The 21,616-nt window shown below is 41.0% G+C and overlaps 5 protein-coding genes across 6 annotated transcripts; 3 read left to right on the top strand and 2 right to left on the bottom strand.

The window, feature by feature from the left end:
• Positions 1-1,669: 1,669 nt before the first annotated feature.
• LOC6493327 (putative mediator of RNA polymerase II transcription subunit 12) lies at positions 1,670-12,639 on the top strand. 2 transcript variants are annotated; one of them, XM_001957495.4, is made up of 7 exons: positions 1,670-1,891; positions 2,021-2,125; positions 3,774-3,800; positions 4,973-5,170; positions 10,271-10,512; positions 10,576-11,750; positions 11,962-12,639. In XM_001957495.4, exons 2-7 carry the CDS (start codon positions 2,030-2,032, stop codon positions 11,982-11,984), a joined length of 1,761 nt encoding a protein of 586 aa, XP_001957531.1. In that variant the 5' UTR covers positions 1,670-1,891; positions 2,021-2,029; the 3' UTR covers positions 11,985-12,639. The 2 variants fall into 2 exon arrangements, with proteins under 2 accessions (XP_001957531.1, XP_014764326.1); XM_014908840.3 differs by lacking the exon at positions 3,774-3,800.
• Positions 12,477-13,760, bottom strand: LOC6506618 (bladder cancer-associated protein). The gene has a single exon (XM_044714604.1). The coding sequence runs from the start codon at positions 13,758-13,760 to the stop codon at positions 13,521-13,523; it is 240 nt and encodes a 79-aa protein (XP_044570539.1). The 3' UTR covers positions 12,477-13,520.
• On the bottom strand, positions 12,477-15,986 carry LOC6506617 (CAAX prenyl protease 2). The gene is made up of 3 exons (XM_001957497.4): positions 15,460-15,986; positions 14,004-15,403; positions 12,477-13,879 (listed from the first exon to the last, which is right to left on the bottom strand). Exons 1-2 carry the CDS (start codon positions 15,872-15,874, stop codon positions 14,901-14,903), a joined length of 918 nt encoding a protein of 305 aa, XP_001957533.1. The 5' UTR covers positions 15,875-15,986; the 3' UTR covers positions 12,477-13,879; positions 14,004-14,900.
• A 358-nt stretch (positions 15,987-16,344) lies between these two features.
• LOC6493328 (succinate--CoA ligase [GDP-forming] subunit beta, mitochondrial) lies at positions 16,345-18,237 on the top strand. Its single transcript, XM_001957498.4, has 4 exons — positions 16,345-16,558; positions 16,646-16,775; positions 16,843-16,942; positions 17,137-18,237. Exons 1-4 carry the CDS (start codon positions 16,508-16,510, stop codon positions 18,104-18,106), a joined length of 1,251 nt encoding a protein of 416 aa, XP_001957534.1. The 5' UTR covers positions 16,345-16,507; the 3' UTR covers positions 18,107-18,237.
• A 167-nt stretch (positions 18,238-18,404) lies between these two features.
• Positions 18,405-20,516, top strand: LOC6493329. Its single transcript, XM_001957499.4, has 2 exons — positions 18,405-19,249; positions 19,312-20,516. Exon 1 carries the CDS (start codon positions 18,509-18,511, stop codon positions 19,238-19,240), a length of 732 nt encoding a protein of 243 aa, XP_001957535.1. The 5' UTR covers positions 18,405-18,508; the 3' UTR covers positions 19,241-19,249; positions 19,312-20,516.
• Positions 20,517-21,616: the final 1,100 nt, after the last annotated feature.

Below are 21,616 nucleotides of genomic sequence, written 5' to 3'. Positions count from 1 at the left end.
GTGACATTTTAATCATAAACCCTAAGACTTATGCAATTAACGAAGAGAGTCGAAAAAAAAACGGATCTCCTCCAGGTTGCGTAATAGACTGAGAGGTTAGGCGGCAGGCGGGTCCAATGTTGGGTCACCGAAATAGATAATAAACGAGCATCTAGCATGATATAAAGCCGAGAGCCCCCCACGAGAAGGAAAAAAGCAAAACAAAATAAAAAAGCACAAAAAACGATCATAATAGATGATTTGTAGGAAATGGGAGAAGAAATTGGTGGGCCGACATGGCGTATGAGCAATGTCGATACCGGATACCAATAAAAAGAAAGATTGAAAGTCGTTTTTTGAAAACTAAAAATTTTCAAATATATTCTATAATAAATATCTAAAATTTAGACAGTCTACAAATCATTATAAAATTAATGACTCTTTAAAGTCTTCCCAAAGATTAAAAGTAATTCAAAGAATTGTTTAAACTAAAATTATGGGCAATCTGAGAAAAACAGCAGGCGACGGCAGCTGTTCCAGCAATCAAGATGAACGCTGAATATACAGCATAAGTCATATATATTATATATATTATATATATGCCTGGCCTGCCACCGATCTGCAGCTGTATTGGCAAGTGCAATGCTTCGGCCAGCTACAAGTTAGTACAATGGAAAAAAAATGTAAAAAATAGTACAACAGAAAAACTTAATGTTTTTTTCGTAAGCAACTTCAAGTGGTGCAACAACTACAACACACCATGCTGCAGCTTCAGTCGGCGTCTCAGTCACAGTCGACGGCTGCGGCGGCAGCAGCAGCTCTACAAACGGGGAGCAAGTTATACGAGATCTGCCATGGTTGGTAATTTATGTGTATGAGTGTGTTGGCGGAGTAGTACCTTTAATTTTTAGTGTCTAGCTGGAGCTTTTTAGCCAGGCCTACCATACAGGTATACCCTACTTTTGTAGTTTCAGTCACAAGCGGAGGCACATCGCTGGCAATCATTTACATAATATGATTGGTTCTGCTTTCGGTGATAAACAACTGAATCTAATGGAAAGAATGCCTGGCTAATCGTTGGACAAAAAAAAAAAGAAAAGCCTTGTTCAGACGACCACAAAGGTTCTAAAAATAGTTGTGTGCTTAAATCATTAAATCATTTAATATAATTTTATTTTTAAACTCAATTCGGGATCGGCTAATTGTCCGAAAAATACAACTATCACGTGTGTAGCTGGTTCGGAGAGTCTAACAAGCCCGAAAGCTTATTATTTTTACCTGAGCTTAGCTTTAGAAGGTACAGTAGTTGTTGGATATAGGGAATGGACTATGTATATCTTGATAAATTTTAGTTTTTACAATAAATTAAAGTTAAAGAGTAGGTTTGAAACTATCAACATTATGTTTTGGGCTATTTTATTTGTCTGTTTCACCTTCTGAGTGATCACTGTACCCTTATTTTAGCTTGTTTGTGTTAGTAAGCCAGCCAGCCAGCTTTAGCCCATTTTATTTTTATTTTTTTTATTTTTTGTTTTTAGTTTAACTTTTGTTTGTTGTTCGTTTGCACTTCTGCTCGTTCGTTTTTTACCTTTCGTGCCGATCTTGCAGCTGCCTCGGTCGACGTCGACGGCTCAGCTGCTGCGCTGCCAGCGACAACGAAAAAGTTTTAAATCTGGTAGAAAAATCCGAAACGAAACGCGTTTGTGGCTTCAGACGGCGAGTGGCAGTCGTGCAACCAAGTCGTAGTATTCCAAAGTTTTCAAAGGCCAAAATCCCCTCAACAGAAAAGTTGGTCAGGCAACTTTTTCAACCAACTTAACCCATACATACCACCAACCAGATACAACGCAATAAGATTTACTCAAAAAAGCAATCCTTTTACTTTTAAATCATTTTTGGATACATCCTCTATGTAAGTGGACGAACATCGAGATCCTTGAAAAACTATAAAAAGTGACAAGTGACTGAGAAAAGTGCATATAAAATATATGAACTGTTTGCCACCAGAGGAGTTGTAACTGATTCCCAAATATTTTTGTAGTGCTATTAGATGACCGAGAAGGATACCGTCTCGATGGCTACCGTGCAGATGAAGCCCGACTATGCGGCTAGCGAGGTCTACAGCACCGCTAGCGAGCCGCCACCGGTGAGTACAGTGAAGCCATCTCAATGGCCACCCATCCTCCTCATTTTTGTTTGCTGGGTCTGTGACAAATAGCGCAACTAATTGCCCAAAAAGAAACAAATTCCTAATTTTTTAGGGGCAATTATTTGCGCTACTTTGGAATCGGTCGCTGTGGATCTTGTTGTTATTTTTAGTCAACATTGATTGGCCAGCCGCCGTCGGCCAAGTGGGTTAGAAAAATGGCAGGGTCACCCCATGGAGTTATTGCATCCGCTTGCGTACCACAGGGCGTATGCGCGATCTGTCTGCACGCAGGCGCAAACGTGAGCTGCATGTTCACCCGAATGGGGAGCCTTCTGGCTGCCGTCTGCTAGCCGCCATTGCATGCATAAGCAATTTACAATCCCCGATCCCGATCCGGAGCCCCATTAATGTGCAATTTTAAAAATTATTATTGTCTGACAGCAAGGGAATAAGATTGCATGCAACGTGAGCGGCTTAGACAATCGCACTTCGAGTTTTCGAGTTGACATTTCCCTGAGATGGCCGTGTATCTGCAAGATACAAGATACTGGTACGCCTCACCGAGCAATTCTCGGCAAGGTGTGAATGGATCTGTGTTTCCATTATGGCTGAACAAATAGAAAACCACCTTAATCCGAATCTCAGAGAGCTCTAATGGTTCAGTCACGATACGCTAATAACGCAAAACCTAAACAAATACGGTTTATATTAGATATTGTATATAGTATATAGTGTATACTATATACCATGTACTTTTGTGACCGACCGACCGAGTACTTTGACTCGTTCAACTCGTTTCCCCAGTCATTCCATATTTACTTACGTATCTAGTATACCACTGGAAAATTATTAGTTCTCTGGGTCCGATTGTGTGTGTCTATGTGTGTAAGGTAGTGTGGGTTAAATAAAATTTGCATCAATTGCATTTTGAATTTATCATTTGACATTCAACAACCAGCATCCGCATCAGCCATAAAATTATTTGAGCGGTACCATTCAGCAGAGGGTTTCCCCCACGAGCCCATTAGCATGTTTTTGCCTATTTCGGCTTACCTGGCATATAGTTGTATAACAGGCTTGCTGAAAGTACTTGCTTCCAGTGAAATGTGTCTTTTTATATATTTTTATGTGCATTAAAAAATGCATTCATTAATCCAAACCAATCTCTTGAATATGATGTATAAAGCCCATAGCCTGACCTTTCTAATAACTCAACAGTCGATAGTCGGCCAGGCCATCAATCAATCAGTTTCTCAATCAGTCTTAGCCTTCACAAAAGCGACCCTTGGCCAAAAGCTTTCCCCTTTTTGTGCATTATTTACCTTTAAGTCATATGTGTTAGGTGTTTTTTTCACAAGTATTTTTTTAGAGACCCCTTGCCGGTCCCTCTGATGCAGTACAATCTCATTAACTTTTTTGTCTTTTCTTGTTTTTATGTACTTTTCCATCCGTATATTTCTGTGTGTGTGTGTGCACAACCCTCGAAACAAAAACCACAAAAACCGATTTTCTTTCGTTTGTGAATGCAAAAAAAAATAATAATAATAAACAAAAACTGAACCCGAACCCGAAACTGTGATTGACAATATGAAATTTTCTCTATCCCCCGCACACACGCCATCACGACACTCAAAACCAACCACAGATGGGATTTTTTAACTTTAATCATCAGGTTTGTCGCTCAAGTCTTTTGTCTGCACAAAATCCTCACGAAAAAATTAAAACCTCATCAGCGCTGGCTTTAAATAGCCATAAATATGTAGAGTAGAGTATAAACTAGAGTGCCAGACGATCCATCCATTCACTTCCACTTCACTTGATGATGATGATAATGATGATCACCGTAACTCACTCACAATTCACTTTCGCAATTGCATTTTGGGGCCACACCAGCCACGCACGTAAAGGTGTTAAAAAACATTGCACATTTCGCTGCACACACACACAATCGCACCCATCATACCCATCAGATATATAAAGATATGGATACATCCAAAAAGAGGCCTCACCTGACTGCACCCACACCCACACCAAATGAAAAAAAAACAAAAACCTAAGACCAAGACCAAGACTCTTTTGGGTTTTCAGCCTTTTAAGTTTTCTCTTGGGCTCGACTCTGTCATTTCCTCAATTTTGCGGTGGGTTTCCTGTTATGCAATCATAGACCTCAATGCGGAATGATTTTTTACTTCATGCGCGTATACCTATACTTTTTTGTTGATATTTCTTTTCTTTGGCTTTTTGCATAAACTTGTAAATTTTTGCACCTTAAGCGGAAAGCTTAAATATTAGTCACGCCAAATACTCTGCTGACAAGGCAACTATTTGCGATGATCTAAGACGGAGTTAGGATTAAAACTATTTTTCAAAACATTTGTCAAAACAATGGCATGGTTTTGCCAAAAGAAATGGGTTTTAAAAGCATCTGTTGAATGCTGACTTCTACTGCCATTATTATTGCTGTATCAGCCAGATATTACTCATTTAATTCGAACATTTCTATCAAAACCATTACTTAGACGATTTGTTTAAAATCATTTGTAATATATAGTATATTTGAATAATTATGCAAATTAATAATTTTATGGTTGATTTTCTATATTAATTAAATTGCAACATTTTTCTGCACAAAGCACATTCTAAAAACTAAACTTTTGGAACCTTTTTGAAGGGGAAAACGTGCTTGGCCGTGTTGAGAGTACTTTTGTGGAGTAAGGTCGCCGCTTTTACCTGACCCCCAACAAAAGTACTCAGGGAGAGGTCATAGACACAAGAGCACGTAGTAATATGAAGCTATAATATAACACCCCATGGCTAATGTCGATTTCTATTTGCTTTTTCCAGGCCTACAAGCGTCAGGCAAATTCGGTGAAAATTGCCAAGATCACCGCTTTCACGATCATCGTGTCCTCTTTCGTCCTGGGATCCTTCATCCTGGCCTCGTCTTATCTGCAGGCCAAGGCCTCCTGCGATCAGGTTCAGGCCCTGGACTCTGTGTTGGAGAAGGAGCTGATGCTCGAGACTCTGCAGCAGGTGGGCAAGGTAAGTTGAACCCATTTAGTTATATACACACAAATACATATATCCTATACCTATACTATATCCGTTGCGCTTCAATGATCCGCTTCCATGCCAGATTAGTATCGCGTTTGGACTGTGAGTTGAAAAATTATATTGTTGGCTAATAATGGTTCGCATCGTTTGGCTGAACATGCCACAGATTGAACTCCCCTCCCAAAAAAGTTCGAATATTAAGGCAAATTAAATATAATTACCGGAAAATGTAGGTACAATCTGTGGTAGCCGAAAAATATTCACCTATTCGTGTGGAGTTCGGTGTAATTTTCCATAAATATGGTCGATTGCACGCGCTATTAGTTCCCCGGCACCGGAGACTTGTGACAGGCACTAGTATACTGGCATGAAATGTGATATGTAGGCGTAACAACTGTTTCGGATTTCAGGAAAATTTCGTGAGGAGAAACTTGTAAATAAAAACGAAAACAGTTGCTGAATTTTGGACCGGACAGCTTAATGGCTTTTTCCACGTTTTCAATGTGTTTTTGTGCCAGCTCATAGATAAGAATCACTAGCCAAAAATATATTATTACTGGTTCCAGATGGGCTTTGCTGTTTTTTGCTTTAAAATACATTTTTAATTACCCTGCCATAACTCAAATAACCAATTATTAAACAATTTCGACAAGTAATATATTTTTTATGGTGCAGTAAGCTATTTCCTATTGCCACCTATTTGCAAATTCGATCGAAATTGATTGAATAAGCGCCATTAAAGCCATTTCGCATATTCGCATGTAACAGAAATGTTTAATTGTGAGCTTCCTTGAGAAATTTCACGCATGTAACCGTAACCAAATGGTCATTAAACAGCGAAAAAAAAGTAACAACTTTATAGCCACGCCATAAAACAATGGATATCAAGAGATTTATGGTATTTATGAGTGATGGTGAGTGACTGGGCAGGGAGTACTCATAACTCAAAACTAATGACTTTTCGAAAAAACGAGTCTGCATTTGTGTCATCAATATTCAATTAGTCGATATGGAAAGTGCAAAATTAAACAAATTACACTAATATGCTGCAGAAATCGCAATTTGCCTTAATGCTATGATGAGGTTGTTCAACCCGAATGACTTATGTAAACGAATGAGCGATCAAACTCGGTGAATGCAACGATAAATTCAATCAAGCGAAATTCCCATAATTTGACGCTTAAGTGGACACCAAAATGGTGGAGTTGCCTCTGGAGCTTGCGACATAATAACCAAAGAGCAGCAGCAGCAGCAGCAGCCACAGCCACAGCAGCAGCAGTAGTGGCAAACAATTGCGAATCAAATGCCAGCAGACAAAGTGAAAGCAGCGATCGGTACAGTAGTAACTACCACAAACAAAACATGTTGCAAGTCACATACATACATACAACATAACAGAAACAAAAAAATGCTTGTAATCCAGTGGGGCGGGCGTGGGCGCAGCAATTGTTGCTGCTGGGGCATCCGAAATGCCAGAGATCATCAGCAACAGTTGCTAGTTGCAACTGGAGATGGTCTGAAAATCGTGAAAGTAATTTATTTTCAAAGCAAGTTCCCTTGATACTGCGAATGCAACTGTTATGTGATCAGTTTCAAGTAACCTTTTTTTTTTATTATTAAGATTATTATGCGATATATGGCGGCGGTATATGTGCCAGCGATTGCAGTTAATTGGATTTGGTTTTAATAAATAAGAGTGAAAGTTACCAATTATTGCCGAGAGCACTCCAATCAACAACTGTTATTGCTGTGACTTTAAATATTTATCCATCAACTGGAAGAGTTTCATTGCGAATATTAACACCTATTGTTGAAACAGTTGTTGAAATGCAGGAGTTGAAATTAAAGATGGAAAGTTTTTAAGATTTTTAAGCCATTTTCAACACCTCCTCGCAGTTGATATCTTTTCCTGATGAAGATCTTCTCACGTGGCTGTCTCTTGCAACAGCCGTAATGCAATTTAGCTGTCATTTTTGGTCTTTGCGAATTTTTTCTTCTATTTGGTTTCATTTGCCGGCTGGCGCCGCTTGGCACCGTCCAAATAACCAAGCAAGCAGCTGAACAACCTTTCAGCCAAACATCCCAGGCATCCAACAAAAAGCCATCAGCTTTTCAGACCGGAGTCTGAAGACCGGCGAGCGATGGAGTTCCATTGTGGTTGCGGCCATTGCTGTTGACTGTTTGCCATTTAAGGCAAGTTGCGCGCTTGAGTCTTTCGTTTTTTTTCTTTCAATTTTTTTTACTTTGGTTTTTTTTGGGACAAAGCAAATGGTTTTTGGCCTGACGATTATGTAATATACCGACACAAAGACACCAGTGTGTGGACAACCACATACGTAAATATAATTTATTTGCTGTTGTGCAAAATTGTTTGCCACTTTACCTAAAAAAAAAAATTAAAAGAAAGAGACTGAGCCTGAGTCTGAGGAGAGGCGAATGAAAAACTTATTATGCTGGCTAAGCAAATTGATTTTTTATGGATGATTTCCCTAAAGAAATTACCCGGCTCCGCCTCTAGAATTTCAATTGCAGGCCGTCCTGTCTTGACGTGCGTCAGTCAGCCGGGCTATAAATAAAAGTTTGCAAAATAAATGCCTACGTCGGTCTGTCTGTCTGCCCGTCTGTCATTTTAATTGCACAAAGCGTTCAATTTGTAATCATTTAATTGTCATCTTAATGCGACTCCAGTCTTGTCTCTTGGCTCGTCTCTGCTCCGGCCAAAAACGAATTAGGGACAGACAAATGTTCTCATTGTTTTATAATAGATCTTATCTCCAGTCCCCGCCACTGGCCTTGAAATCCAACTACGAGCAAAAAAAGGCTTAGAAAAAAAACGAAATAAATAAACACACAATCAATTTGAGCGGCGGACTTGTTTGCTGAACTGGTTCGGGTTCGGTTTCAGTTTCGGTTTCATTTTTTTGCTTTTTTCCTCTTACATATGATTTTAAAGTGAAATTTTCAGATTGTGTGTCACCTGGAGCAGAGCACATGACTCAGGTTGACTCAGTTTTGACTGGTTATTGGCCAAATCAGCATATAGACGGGTTTTCAATAGCTTTGGATGTGGTTTTTCGGGGAAACTGTGAAAGGAATTTCTTTAAATTCGTCATAGTATGAACCATAAATATAATATTAAAACAATATAATTTTAAGGAATTTATAGGATATAATTTTAAAGCTAATAGGAGCTTATACGAAATGAGACTGGATCATCGATCTTATTTTATGTGAATCGGTGACTTATGACTCATTTTATATATCAACGAGAGCTACTAATTTAATGAATCAACTCTTACTATCTCTAACGAAGGCTTCCTACTTCTAAAATGAAATCTTCAAAAACACATAAATAACTCAACTATCTAGAGGAAATCCGAAGAGAACTCGTCTCCATTTTCAATGTCAACCTCTTTTGTCAAGTACACGATGACCTGCAAAATAAGCCATCCACAAACCGGACATATAAAACATTATCCAAATTACTGCGATCGCTCCAGCTCCAGCTCTACCTCTAGCTCTAGCTCCATCTAAATTTCCAACTCCATCCAAACAACTCCCCCACGTTCGTTGCCTTGCATTAATGAGGGTTTTCAAATGATTTAAATTTATTTTTCGTTTGTTTGTTTCTGTGTTTTATGATGGGGGGCCATTGTGGCTGGGCGTGAGGTATATATGCTTAGCCACGATCCACACAAACAGATATAGCCGTTTGTTTAAATGTGTGTGATTATGTAATTTCGTTTGTCGTTTTGTTTAGACTTCTCAACCCAGAGCAGCAACATCAGTGCTGGTTCCGATGGCATTTTACTTTTGGTTTCGCTGCCCGTATGTAGGTTGGGGTCACATCTCCGCCGGGCAATTGACTGCTCCGACTGCCACCAGGTCTTGGCTTCTCCCTCATTGTTCCGCGCACGAAGCGGGAGGCCAATAAACCAGCTAAAAAATGTTGAAAACAAAACAGAAACAGCGAAAACAAAATGCGGCAGACAGTCACCAATTGCAGTTACAGTTGAGGGCCCAAACAATTTTTGAGTAATTTTTTAAATTTTCACAAAAAAGATGGAAAATTAGTGGATGACATAAGGTAAACTAAGACTACATTTGGGGGTGAAGTAGAATTTTGGATGACACATAAAATCTTGACCATTTTTGGATCCATTTTTTTTAAATTTTTCCTGGGGGTCCCCTGCAAAAACTATAAAATACGGATGGAAGGCCAATATGAGCCACTGGGAAGGCTATAGCTTGGCCAATATCCAACCGATTCTGAAGCGGAGTACCTTAAAATATGCGTGGATCAATTTCCCACAAATCTGCATCAAAATGTGAAAACACATTTTTGGATCCATTTTTTTCAAAATTTTCCCTGGGGGTCCCCTTCAAAATTATAAAATACGGATGGAAGGCCAATATGAGCACCTGGGAAGGCTATAGCTTGGCCAATATCCAACCGATTCTTAAGCGGAGTACCTTAAAAGATTTGTGGATCGATTTCCCACAAAACTGCATCAAAATATGAAAACACATTTTTGGATCCATTTTTTTTTAATTTTTCCTGGGGGTCCCCTTCAAAAACTATAAAATACGGATGGAAGGCCAATATGAGCCACTGGGAAGGCTATAGCTTGGCCAATATCCAACCGATTCTGAAGCGGAGTACCATAAAAGATTCGTGGATCGATTTCCCACAAATCTGCATCAAAATGTGAAAACCCATTTTTGGATCCATTTTTTTCAAATTTTTCCTGGGGGTCCCCTTTAAAAATTATAAAATACGGATGGAAAGCCAATATGAGCCACTGCGAAGGCTATAGCTTGGCCAATATCCAACCCATTCTTTAGCGGAGTACCTTAAAAGATTCGTGGATCGATTTCCCATAAATCTGCAACAAAATGTGGAAACCCATATTTGGGTCCTGTTTTTTTAATTTTTCCTGGCGGTCTCCTTAAAAAACTATACTTGGATACCCATTATGAGCCTCTGCGAAGGCTATAGTAAAAAACTCATGGAAGGCCAATTTTTTTTAAGCACAGTGCTTTTAAAGATGAATTTCTAAAGTATTATTTTTAAATTATATTTTTTAGGAACTGCCTCGTGCTGAGCCCTTGCTGGGAGCTTCTGGAACTGGCGATGAATCTGAGCTGCAGAACCTGGATGCGGAAAGCCGCAAGGCCGTACCTGCCCCATCAGCTTCCCAGGATGCTGATAAGGATAACTCCTACTCCGACAGCGATGAGACCGATGAGATGCAGAAGTTCCCCGGCAAAGTGCCGCTCGAGCTGGACTTGAGCGACCTGGCTGCTGCCATTCTGCGTAACAACAAGAAGTAGGATATTGTAAATGTAAAAAAATGATCTGACTTTTTATAATTATTCGTTCCCATTAACAGATCCCGCATGAACTGCGTTGTGGAGCGCAAGCACGCCGAGGAGATTGTCGACTCGCCCTCCAAGACTGTGGCCCTGCCCTTCGGAGTTAACCTGACCACCGATCCCAAGAAGGCCCGCATCACCGGCGAACGCATCTCGATTTTCTGCGACGGCGGTGACGACAAGGAGCGTGAGGAGAAGGAGGCCAAGCGCCAGCGCGAGCAGGAGGAAGAGGACTCCGATGAGGATGCTGAGCCACTTCGCCCCATGTTCATTCCCTTCCAGCGTGTGCCCATTCCCTTCGGCCGCATTCCCGACCAGATGCCGCTGACCCACATGCCCCAGAGAATGATGCCACCAGCGATGCAGATGCACCAGCAGTTGCCCCAGCAGCAGCAGCAGGGACCCATTATCATCCGCCAGCTGCCTCCTCCCTTCCAGCACCTGCCCATGCGCCCACCCATGCCTCCTCAGGTGATGCAGGCTCCCCGCATGGAGTCCTCTGAGGAGATGCCCATTCCCAAGATCCAGACCGTGCGCATCCACATGCAGCAGCTGCCCTTCCGCGAAATCCACGTTGCCGATGATGTTCCCGTCCAGATTCCCGCCCAGCGCCAGCCAGAGCAGCAGCAGCCACCCATGCAGGTGCAGATGCGTCAGGAGCAGCGTGAGGTGCCCCAGATCCAGATCCAGCCAATGCCTTTCGGCATGGCTCTCCAGCGCGTTGGTATCACCGCCGAGGATCTGAGAAACATCCAGCGCATGGCTGAGGACCGCATCACCGACGAGCTGCGTCGTTTGGCCGCCGAGGAGGGTGCTGATTCCAACGAAGGAACTGCCAGTGACGAGGATGTCTCCTCTTCCGGCGAGCAGGCTACCACCGAATCCCAGCCTCAGCAGCAACAGTCATCCCATCCCGAGCCCACGCAGCCAGAGCAGCACCAGGAGCAGAGCCAGGAGCAGGAGCAACAGGTGCCTCAGATGCGCATCCAGCGTCTGATCCTCCAGCCGCTGCCAGAGCAGCCCCGCGACACCATGACCCCACCGATGCCCGATCAGCCCCAGCAGGTGCCCTTCGGCCGCATGGTCTACGGCCGTAGTCTGGCCCAGCCCGTGCGCATTCCGGTGCCCATGATGCAGGCTTTGGAGGGAGGATCCACCGCCGCTGCCTCCGAGGAGTCTCAGCGACCTCACTGTAAGTATAATTTATTTCGGATTTGAAAAGATAATCACTCTAAAGATTACTAAGTAATTGCTGGTTAAGTGAATGAATTGATTTATTGCTAAGAAATATGAATTATTAATGAATCAACGGCAATTAAACCTTCATAAAAATTAATGAAAAATACGATCATTAAAAGTCTAAATGAAGGAAGAAATAACGAACCTAAATCTTCTAATTGCAGTCGTCCAGCCTCGTTCCGTTTAAGAAACAAGAACACCACGCCTGTGATTGCTGCTGTGCGAATCGAATCTCGACGAGAGGGGAGATTGAGAAGAACTAGGAAGGAGTCAACACGTCACCTAACTTTACCCAAAATATCTATTGTATTGTAACCGAGTCGTCTCGATTTGTTTTGTAATTGAAGCAGCTTAAAACAAAAACATATGTAAAACCAAAACTTAATCAAGAAGTTTCAGAAAATCTTCCAAAATCTAATCTTCTAATCTTTTTTTTCTATATTTCATTTTTGTATATTTTATGATTCAACAACAACAACAAACACAGAAGAAAAAAACAACAGTCTTCTGTAAAAAATTATGAAAGTTTTCCCTCCCCCCCAAGTGCTTTTTTTCAACTTTCAGTTTTTTGAATTGTCTACAGTTTTGTTTTCACATAGAAACACAAATAAATCTGATGGAAATTTTTGTACATAAATTATTATCGTATTTTTAATTAATTAATTTTCTTGTGTAGTTGTTAGTAAATTAAGTTCGAAGCTGAAGCTGATCTGATCTTGATATAATCAAATTCCAAAACAAACGACAGCAACATCAAAATGTACATTTTATATGAATATATACATATACTACATATCACACATATTTTGAAACGAATAAAATTGTGGAAAATTGGAAATCAATGGTCATGTCTTATTTCTCGGACTTTTATGCTTTACTTGGTAAAAATTTAAGGTAATCCTTTAAGCCCCTTATCGAAAATGAAAAGGATTTATAGCATTGTTTAAAGTTTATTTTTGTGCCTTTAGACATTCTTTCGTTTTTTTTTTCGGCTCAAATCATACAAATTCGCAAAAATCGAACAATATTTATTGTAAATGGTTTTTTTTTTCGCATTTATCGTTTTTACATTATCCTTTTGCTTGTCTCTCGTTTACAGTTTAGGTATATTATTTATATTTTGATCAGTGTAAGTTATATTTACATTTTTTGCATGTGCACAAGACTGGGAAACAACCGATGTCAGGAGTACCCCCTCTTTACAATCATAATTATAATATAATTGTATAATTAGGTAAATTAACATATATGACTAAACGTTAGTTGCATTGACGAGTGGGTTAAATAGGGCTGTTGATTTTCTTTTATAGGGCTTGGGTGGGGCGATATACAATACATTTTCGTAGCGTTTCGTAAAAACTAAATTCGTCTAAGCTTTAAAACAAAACACACACTCTGAATTCATAACCAAAGGAGTTATGGGATGGTTATGGAAACAAAATACGGATTTCTACACACACTTTTTTCCTGGTCGGACTCACTCATCACTTGTATCACTGATTTTCGATTTAGTCAAGTTTCCTTATCCCTTTTCATTCTCTATTCCCGATTATCCTTCTCGATTAAAATATATTTTTGTTTTGTTTCTAGGATGTAAAGCTGTAACAACGCTAACGTAACTCAATATTATGGTATTTACGATAATTAGCACATGTCCCCTGTCCTCTCCCTATGACTACGACTACAGGGCTTGGATCAAGATAAGGATGGCAGGAGGATCCCCTTAACCATTCTCGCACTGGTGACCCTCACAGTTGCCCCAGAAGATACAGTTTCCGACTCCACTGTAGCAGATCAGTGATACTGCCGTGAGGAAGACTAGGCTGCAGATAGTGCAGGGCTTGCGCTCCAAGAAGAATCCGACGAGGTATAGAACTATAAACATCAAATGCGTCTCCATTAGCGCCGGGTTTGTGGGCTTCGGTATCAGCAGTACGGGCAGCAGGCATTGTAGGCAATACATTCTGCGGTCTACCACGGGGTGTGGTGTGGGTGGGCTCTTGTTTGTGCGTGTAGTTTACTATATTATATCCGTATCATCAACACCCCGTCGTCCCGAACGTTGACGTGGACTTTGGCGGCCTGCAAAACGGGAGGGAGGAGTGTTAAATTATTCTATAATTACTATCAACCGTTGTCCTGGGCAAAGACCCAAGAGAGTCACCCCGGTATGTGGGGGGCCACAACCGATCGGAATAGGTATTACCTCTTCTCGGGTCCTCCTGCCGCTGGCCTTGGGGTGTTGTGCTGCTGTGTCGCTCTCAGTTGTGCGTCGTGTGAGTTATCACATAATAAACAAAGATCATAACAGGGAAATACAGAAATCGGTTGAATATCGGAAATCAGAGCTCCACTAGTCCACGCTGTCCATGTAGGCTGGCAATGCGTGGGATTGGGACAGATCTCGGCAGGATTCCTTATTTTAGGTCAGTTGTAAAAATTAATGCCAAAATCTCTAAACATTGTGAGCTAGAGGTGGACAAGGTTCGATAAAAACCAGCAGAGTAAGCTTTGCAGCGCCATCTGTGGGAATTCCCTGATGTTGGTGTTTCCTTTAAATTGCATAAATTCTCCCGCCTCTTTTAAAAATTTAAAATTTTAGAACTTTAGACATAATAAATGTATAATAATTGTATAATAGGACTCCCTTTAGGTATTTAATTGTTTCTACATAATATGGATATATCAATTATGTTCCATATACAGACATTCAACCACCTTATCTAAGCACTAGATAAGAAACTATTAGGAATATTGGGTATCAACCAACGTAGATAAGGCTTCAAAGTAGGGACTATAGTTTAAGTACATCTCAGCTTTATTTATATTAAATCTGGTATTGAAAACTATTGTTTTCCCACATAAATTCACTTAGGAAACTACGAAAACGGTATTGTTGCTAGTTAAGTGTGATAAAATTGAACGGAAGACATTCTGCGGAATCCATAGATCTATTAATGGATAGTTCCAGTCATTATATTTTGATATGCTATAATTAACTTGGCGTGAAGAATTTGAGAAATCAAAGAGACATCCATAAAACTGGCTATATGGCAACGGTTGATAAACAAACAATAATTTAGCTACAACTCTCCTGAGCGATCTATACGTTCCAATATAGAGTGTTGCGGTATATGGCAGGATCGGTAGCCAAAGGCAACACCAATATCCAGCCTACAAATCCAACTATATATAGTACAATGGCTATTACTCGACGCCACAGGTCCTGCTGCCACAGATCCTGAAGATCTGGCAGACCCATGTGGTTACAAAACGCATGGACTAAAAACGGAGCCACCACATGGCCAGTACGAGCAAACAGAAATGCGGAATAGAATCCAAACAATGTGGTATAAATAAACTGGAACAATCCGATTAGCAGTGCTGTACTCAGTTCGACTCCCAGGCTCAGACGCTCGGCGATGTGATGCAGATGGGCGACGCCAAAAAAGAGAGGTGTTATGAATACCGCCGCCACAGGTGGGAAGCTCTGCAGGATAAGAGGCATCATGCAAGCCCGAAACACAAACTCCTCGGTTAGTGGTGCCATTATATGGTTGCGTACCCAGATTATACTGCTAAAAGATCCTCGCCAGTAGTCCACATCTAAATTAAAAGGTTTTTTACGAATTCTCTTTGGAAAGACAAACACAATAACAAACCAAAGTAGGACCGTACGGACTCGTTTTGCATGTTAACGAAAATAGGCCCCAGGAAGAGTAGCACCGTGAGGGCATATGGTATCAGTACTGCCTGCCAGAGTCCTTCGATCCGGAAACCCAGAAGTTTGAAAAATGGCTCTCGGTTGAGGAGTTCCGGCGAGGAAAAGAAGTAAACGAATATCGGGGCAATCAACATAACAACAGAAACGCTGGCGAATCTTCGCTTGATCGTCGAGGGGTGATCCCGGTTGTGTTTGGTGCTCCAAATGTAGAGGCTTCCCACGTAGAGCACTGCCAGGACAAAGCAGCAGGACACTGAGGTGGTTACTGGGATCTGGGGAAGTGGCAGGGATTGTGCTTGCTCCATGGATGGCGACATGATGGCTGCGGCTTCCTTCTCACTCAGGTTGGACATCTAAAATATGTGTATGTGTATGGCCCGCAGTGTTCATTCTCTGGTATCCAAAAGAATGAGTAAAAAGTACACAACATCAGCTGTTTCTCCCAGGGTTGTTGAACAAAAATTATAATTTATCGATATTTCCTTTAGCAAAGGTTTCTTTTAATAATTTAAAAAAACATTTAAAATATTTAATTTGGTGTTTTAGTTTATTTAATATATACAGCATATGGATAATTATTAATTTAGTTTTATTACATCATTGAATGATTCTGTATGGACATAAAAACTATTTGATTTGATTTTATTTTGATAGAAGTAGAAAAATAGAAGATTTTAACTATTACTTTTTAGTAAGTTCTAGGCCTTGAAGACAATGTTTCAAAGTAATAATATATAAATGAATTAATATAGATATAGGGTACCCAGTCAACAAAATTTAAACTGTCCCGCCCTTCTGACTTCTATAATTCATGGTATGCCCATTTTGTAATCCTACGGTCGCACTAATTTGTGATAAGCAACGTGCGGCGGCGGCGATTTTCGGTTGTTTTTTGAAACAATTATTGCTTATATAGTGGGCTGGGGCACACAAATAAATTCATAAGTCAATTATAGAAAGCAAGACACCTCCGGAGAATATCAAAGATGTCGTTTTTGATGAAAGCAGCCGCCACAGTGCACAAAATCACTCATAAGGTTTCCCCTCTGGCATATGTTTAACTCTTCGGAGTGGAGAAGTGGTTTTGACCTTTGTCTTCTCTTTGTTTATCTTACAATGTTCAGGTGCCAGTCCGCCATCTGAATCTCTTGGAGTTCCAGAGCAAAGATCTCCTCCAGAAGTATGGGGTAGCAATTCAGCAGTTCAAGGTCCTGGACAACTCCAAAGCAGATGCAGATGTGGTGAAAAGTTTTGGTAAGCAAGAGGCCATGCCGGTGTTTATGTAATCTTTGGCTAATTGATGTTAAATGCTTTTTTATAGAGTGCCCGGAATATGTGGTCAAGGCGCAGATACTCGCCGGGGGGCGTGGCAAGGGAACTTTCGATAATGGCTTCAAAGGCGGCGTGCATATCACCTCAGAGTAAGATAAAAAGTGGTGAGGTTCTGGTTTTCCGTATCTCTGAATTAGTAAAATCGATTTAATATACGTATATAAATATATTAATCGTATCGGTATTATCGTGGAAATGAGAGTATTTCGTGAAAACCAGAATATACCCCCCAAAAACAACTGATAAGCCTATTTATTATTGTAATTGATTTTACTTTCGGCAGCAAGAGCGAGGTGCTTTCGCTCAGCCACAAGATGATAGGCAACAGACTGATAACCAAACAGACGCCCAAATCTGGAATTCTGGTCAACAAGGTCATGGTGGCCCGCAGTGTCAACATCACCCGCGAAACTTATCTGTGCATCTTGCTGGATCGCGAGCATATGGGACCTGTTCTGATTGCTTCCCCGGCCGGAGGTATGGATATCGAAGCAGTGGCAGAAGAAACCCCGGAAAAAATCAAGACTGTTCCGCTCAACATTGACAAACCCATTCCGGAAGCAACGCTCATTGAAGTGGCCAAGTTCTTGGAGTTCAAGGGTGATGCTGTCAAGCGATGTGCCGACGAAATCCAGAAACTCTATACCCTCTTCAAGGCGGTAGATGCTGTGCAGATTGAGATCAATCCCCTTGCCGAGACAGACAAAGGAGAAGTGATCTCTGTAGATGCCAAGCTGAACTTCGATGACAACGCCCAGTTTCGGCAGAAGGACATCTTCAATATGGATATCACCGAAGAGGAATCCGATCCCCGCGAAGTAGAGGCCTCCAAATACAATCTAAACTATGTGGCGATGGATGGAAACATTGGATGCCTGGTGAATGGCGCCGGATTGGCCATGGCCACCATGGATATTATCAAGTTGAATGGGGGTGAGCCAGCTAACTTCTTGGATGTGGGCGGCGGCGTCAAGGAGGATCAGGTGGCCAAGGCCTTTGAGATTCTAACTTCCGATCCGAAGGTCAAGGGAATCCTGGTCAATGTTTTTGGTGGCATTGTGAACTGCGCTACCATTGCCAATGGAATTGTAGCTGCTTCTAAGAAACTGAAACTGAATGTTCCACTCGTCGTCCGGTTGGAGGGAACCAATGTGAATCAGGCTCGTGAAATCCTCAAGAATTCCGGTCTGCCCATTCAGACGGCCAGCGACTTGGATGATGCCGCCCACAAGGCGGTGGCGGCTCTTAACTAAGATGGAATTTCAAACACGGGGAATTGTCTTCCAGATTATCACGACGCACATTTAGCATTTACAATGGACAGGCCTTTTAAATCTAAGTTTTAAAAAAGACTATATTGGAAATATATATTATATTTACAGAATTTGTGTTTCCGTTTATATTTTAAGTGTATTTGAAAAATAAATATAAAAATATTCAAATTGCTATTGACAGTTTAGGTGGCGCACCCAAGCGGCCGGCAGAGGAGCTCAAAACAGAGTTGCCGTCTGCTGACTAAGCCCGACTACGCAGGCAGCCCTGAGCTCTATCGATAGCCAGCTTAAGAATTCCGATTGTCAGTCCACACCCAAAGTCAACAGCCAAACAAACATTTCCCAAGGAAATCATCAAAATTTCCATTTTTAAATCAAAGCATGCAAAAGGCGTCTCAATTTGAACGCGAGGATTCCCAGGAGCACCTTCCCACCAACCAACATACCGTCAACATGAAGCGCCACACCCTGTCCGGAAGTTGTGGCGTTGGCGTCTTCGTGTTCGCCTTTGCCTTCATTGTGATCGCCTTTGCTACGCCCAGCTGGCTGGTCAGCGATTACCGCATCACAGGAGCCAAGCTGGACCGGCTGGGGCTTTGGGTGAACTGCTTCCGTTCGTTGCGGGATGTGAACGATAACAGCCAGCGGAGGTTCTTCGTGGGATGTCGTTGGGTCTACGATCCCTTCACCACGGGCTACGACGAGATCCGAGGCTTCCTGTTGCCAGCTTTTATGATTGCCACTCAGTTCTTCTACACCCTGGCCTTTATTGGAATGCTTCTCAGCGCTATTGGTGTCCTGGTGTACTTCCTGTGCGCTGGCCCAGATCAGAAGTACTTTATAACCTTGATCCTATCCGTGGGGTATGTACTTCTCGGTTCTGGCGTAAGTGCAGCCATAGCAGTCATTGTGTTTGCTTGCTTTGGCAATCGGAACGGCTGGATGCCCGAGCACGCGAACAACTGGTTTGGCTGGTCCTTCGTCCTCGCGTGCGTGGGCACTGTCTTCACCCTGGTGGCGGCCACTTTGTTCCTTAGCGAAGCCCATGTCCAGCGAAGGAAGCGATTGCAGTTCAAAGAGTCGCAGACGCGATTCGAGTTGGTGCGCGGATAGTCGCCTAGGGTGAGTACGAAAAGTATCCAAGTCACGGCCAATCGCTTAACCTTCCTCTTTGTCTCTTGCAGTCGCTGACACACATGCACTAAGGAAAAACACATTCAGAAGAAACTAACAAAAAACATTCCGTCCCACGAAGAATTCTCACCCCAATAATTACAGTCAAACTTCTCCAAGTCGAATAGTCAAAAGACAAACATTTTAAAATCAAATTTAAACAAAGTACTCATCTAATAGTACCGCTGACTTACTAAAAAGCGTATTCCGTCCCTATTTGTCGGCGAATAATGGCGAAAAGAGTTCCAATAATTTTCATAGATATTTTTACATAATTATTAGAGCTAAATAGTCCATAAAATTTATCTTACAAGAAACGACATATCAAAATTCAATGTAAATTTCAATGTAAAAATTATGGTGAAAATTCTTGTAACGCCTTTGTAATGGAGAAGTTCGTCTGTATGTAGTTTGTAGATTAATCAAGTTTATGCAATTTACCGAATCGACACACCGCATCGTAAGCTTTCAGTTTTTGGTACTTACAATTCATCCATCCAATCGACCAGAATAGTTCCAAACGAAGACTGAATGTTTTCCCGAAAAGAATCACGTTTCCGCACAAGACAAATATGAAATGATACGCTCAACCAAATGACTCACGTTTGTAGAGTATACAGCTAGATTTGCATAATGATTTTCGCTCAATTAACGCCCAGAGACAACCGACGCCACCCCCCAAACAATTGTAGTTTTATATTTTTTTGTTGTAAAGTCGCAGGGTGGTCGGAACTAGCAACGAAATCTTTCACCCGTGCCTTAATTAGAGAGAACTGTATTTGGGTATAGTTTATAGTGCCTAAAAAAATTATTGTTAGAGACCTGATCGACTGACCTGCGACAATTCCCTCCACACATTGGATTGCATAAACTTCTGGTAAGCTAGTGCCTTAGTTAAGTGACACAGCGAAAGCTAAGCGAAATACGTCCATTAAGCTTAAGAATTAACGAAACATTCCGTTTTATACATTTTAAAATTCAAAACGCGTTGCCTTCTTTTAAAGGCAACTAGATCTGTATTAATATTTATCAAACTTTTGCACAATGCTTTACAAAATCGTCAATTTGTAACATATTCTAAACCAAGCAATGTATTAGAAGCAAAACAAGAATCTTTTTACCCCATATACAATCATATTTGTAACATTTGTATTATGTACAAACGACCTTTTTAGCTAAAGCGAAGAAAAATAAAGTTTTTATTGTATACAACATATATGAGTGGTGCCTTGCATCTTTTGTGCGAGTTCAAGGCAATCTTGGGTCTAAGCCGAGACGGCACCTAACCCAAACAATGAATCTGCTCCCAAGTCGCAGCGGTGCATTCGACTTTTCCCATGGCGCCTGCATCCGAAGCGGGTAAACTTTTTATTGTCGTCTTTTGTAAGCCGGTCGCTGAGGCAATGGGTCGCCTCGGTCGGATATGGATCGGTTCACTGGAGTAACAATTGATATGCCAACAGATGGTGGGCTGCGCCGCGTGTCAGGCCTACTACGATTACGAAGTCAGCTTTTTTTGTTGGATTATTCATAATTGACGGGTGAATAATAAAGGAATGGTGTATTAGGACACCCATCACCCTAATCATATGGGGGATTTTCTTTTATGGAAAACAAGGTTGTTTAATATTTAAAGACGCCTTTTGATGATATTATTCCCAGTTTTTCCGGAGTAATCGAGTGTATCTCTAAATCTAATTTCATTTTTGAATGAATAATTAATAAGGTTTTAAAATGAAGTGGTGGGGACATAATCATTTAATAAATGCTGTAAAAGTTCAAGGTTGATTACATTATTAAACAATAACATATGAAATACTTTTAATATGGAACATAAACGGTCTAATAAAATGTGTTTTTCTAAAACGAAAACTATTACCAAATTAATTAAGTTTAAGACTAGCCACCACTTAGTATAAACGATTAAATATAAATCACTAAATTATTTTATCTTTGACGAGGTCACTTTTATGTCTTAAGTCCCACAAAGTTTACTTGATTAATTACACAGTTTTAAAAATCGATATCAATATTTGAGAGCCGAAGGCTTTCGGCCACCGGCCTTTCAAAAACTCACAAGAGTATTAGATCATTTTGTCAACAAGATGGTGCCCGACTCGGGCTAGCACTTAAAAAGTCTTTTAAATGGTAACCATAACAAAATGAAATATATTAATTTATCTGGCTTATAAAGGCATAATTAGCAAAACAGGCGGTGAGAAATGTGAATCATCTGAAATGTCCCCGCCTACACATTTGTGACCCGACATGGCAGGTCGTAATGGCAGTCAGGGAAGAGACTGAAATAAAAATGGA

Source organism: Drosophila ananassae, chromosome 2R, assembly GCF_017639315.1.
Source record: "Drosophila ananassae strain 14024-0371.13 chromosome 2R, ASM1763931v2, whole genome shotgun sequence".
Classification (NCBI taxonomy): Eukaryota; Metazoa; Arthropoda; class Insecta; order Diptera; family Drosophilidae; genus Drosophila; species Drosophila ananassae.
The sequence above is the reverse complement of the archived record's forward strand: the minus strand, read 5'-3'. Positions and strand labels throughout refer to the sequence as shown.

Excerpts from the sequence above, each read along its gene's own strand:
- LOC6493329 (XM_001957499.4), top strand. The coding sequence starts at position 18,509 with ATGCAAAAGGCGTCTCAATTTGAACGCGAGGATTCCCAGGAGCACCTT.
- LOC6493327 (XM_001957495.4), top strand. The coding sequence starts at position 2,030 with ATGACCGAGAAGGATACCGTCTCGATGGCTACCGTGCAGATGAAGCCC. Across the intron at positions 10,513-10,575 it reads ATTCTGCGTAACAACAAGAA|ATCCCGCATGAACTGCGTTG; the intron begins GTAGGATATTGT and ends TCCCATTAACAG. Across the intron at positions 11,751-11,961 it reads GGAGTCTCAGCGACCTCACT|TCGTCCAGCCTCGTTCCGTT; the intron begins GTAAGTATAATT and ends TTCTAATTGCAG.
- LOC6506617 (XM_001957497.4), bottom strand. The coding sequence starts at position 15,874 with ATGTCCAACCTGAGTGAGAAGGAAGCCGCAGCCATCATGTCGCCATCC. Across the intron at positions 15,404-15,459 it reads GTCCGTACGGTCCTACTTTG|ATGTGGACTACTGGCGAGGA; the intron begins GTTTGTTATTGT and ends CTTTTAATTTAG.
- LOC6506618 (XM_044714604.1), bottom strand. The coding sequence starts at position 13,760 with ATGTATTGCCTACAATGCCTGCTGCCCGTACTGCTGATACCGAAGCCC.
- LOC6493328 (XM_001957498.4), top strand. The coding sequence starts at position 16,508 with ATGTCGTTTTTGATGAAAGCAGCCGCCACAGTGCACAAAATCACTCAT. Across the intron at positions 16,776-16,842 it reads AGATGTGGTGAAAAGTTTTG|AGTGCCCGGAATATGTGGTC; the intron begins GTAAGCAAGAGG and ends GCTTTTTTATAG. Across the intron at positions 16,943-17,136 it reads GGCGTGCATATCACCTCAGA|CAAGAGCGAGGTGCTTTCGC; the intron begins GTAAGATAAAAA and ends TACTTTCGGCAG.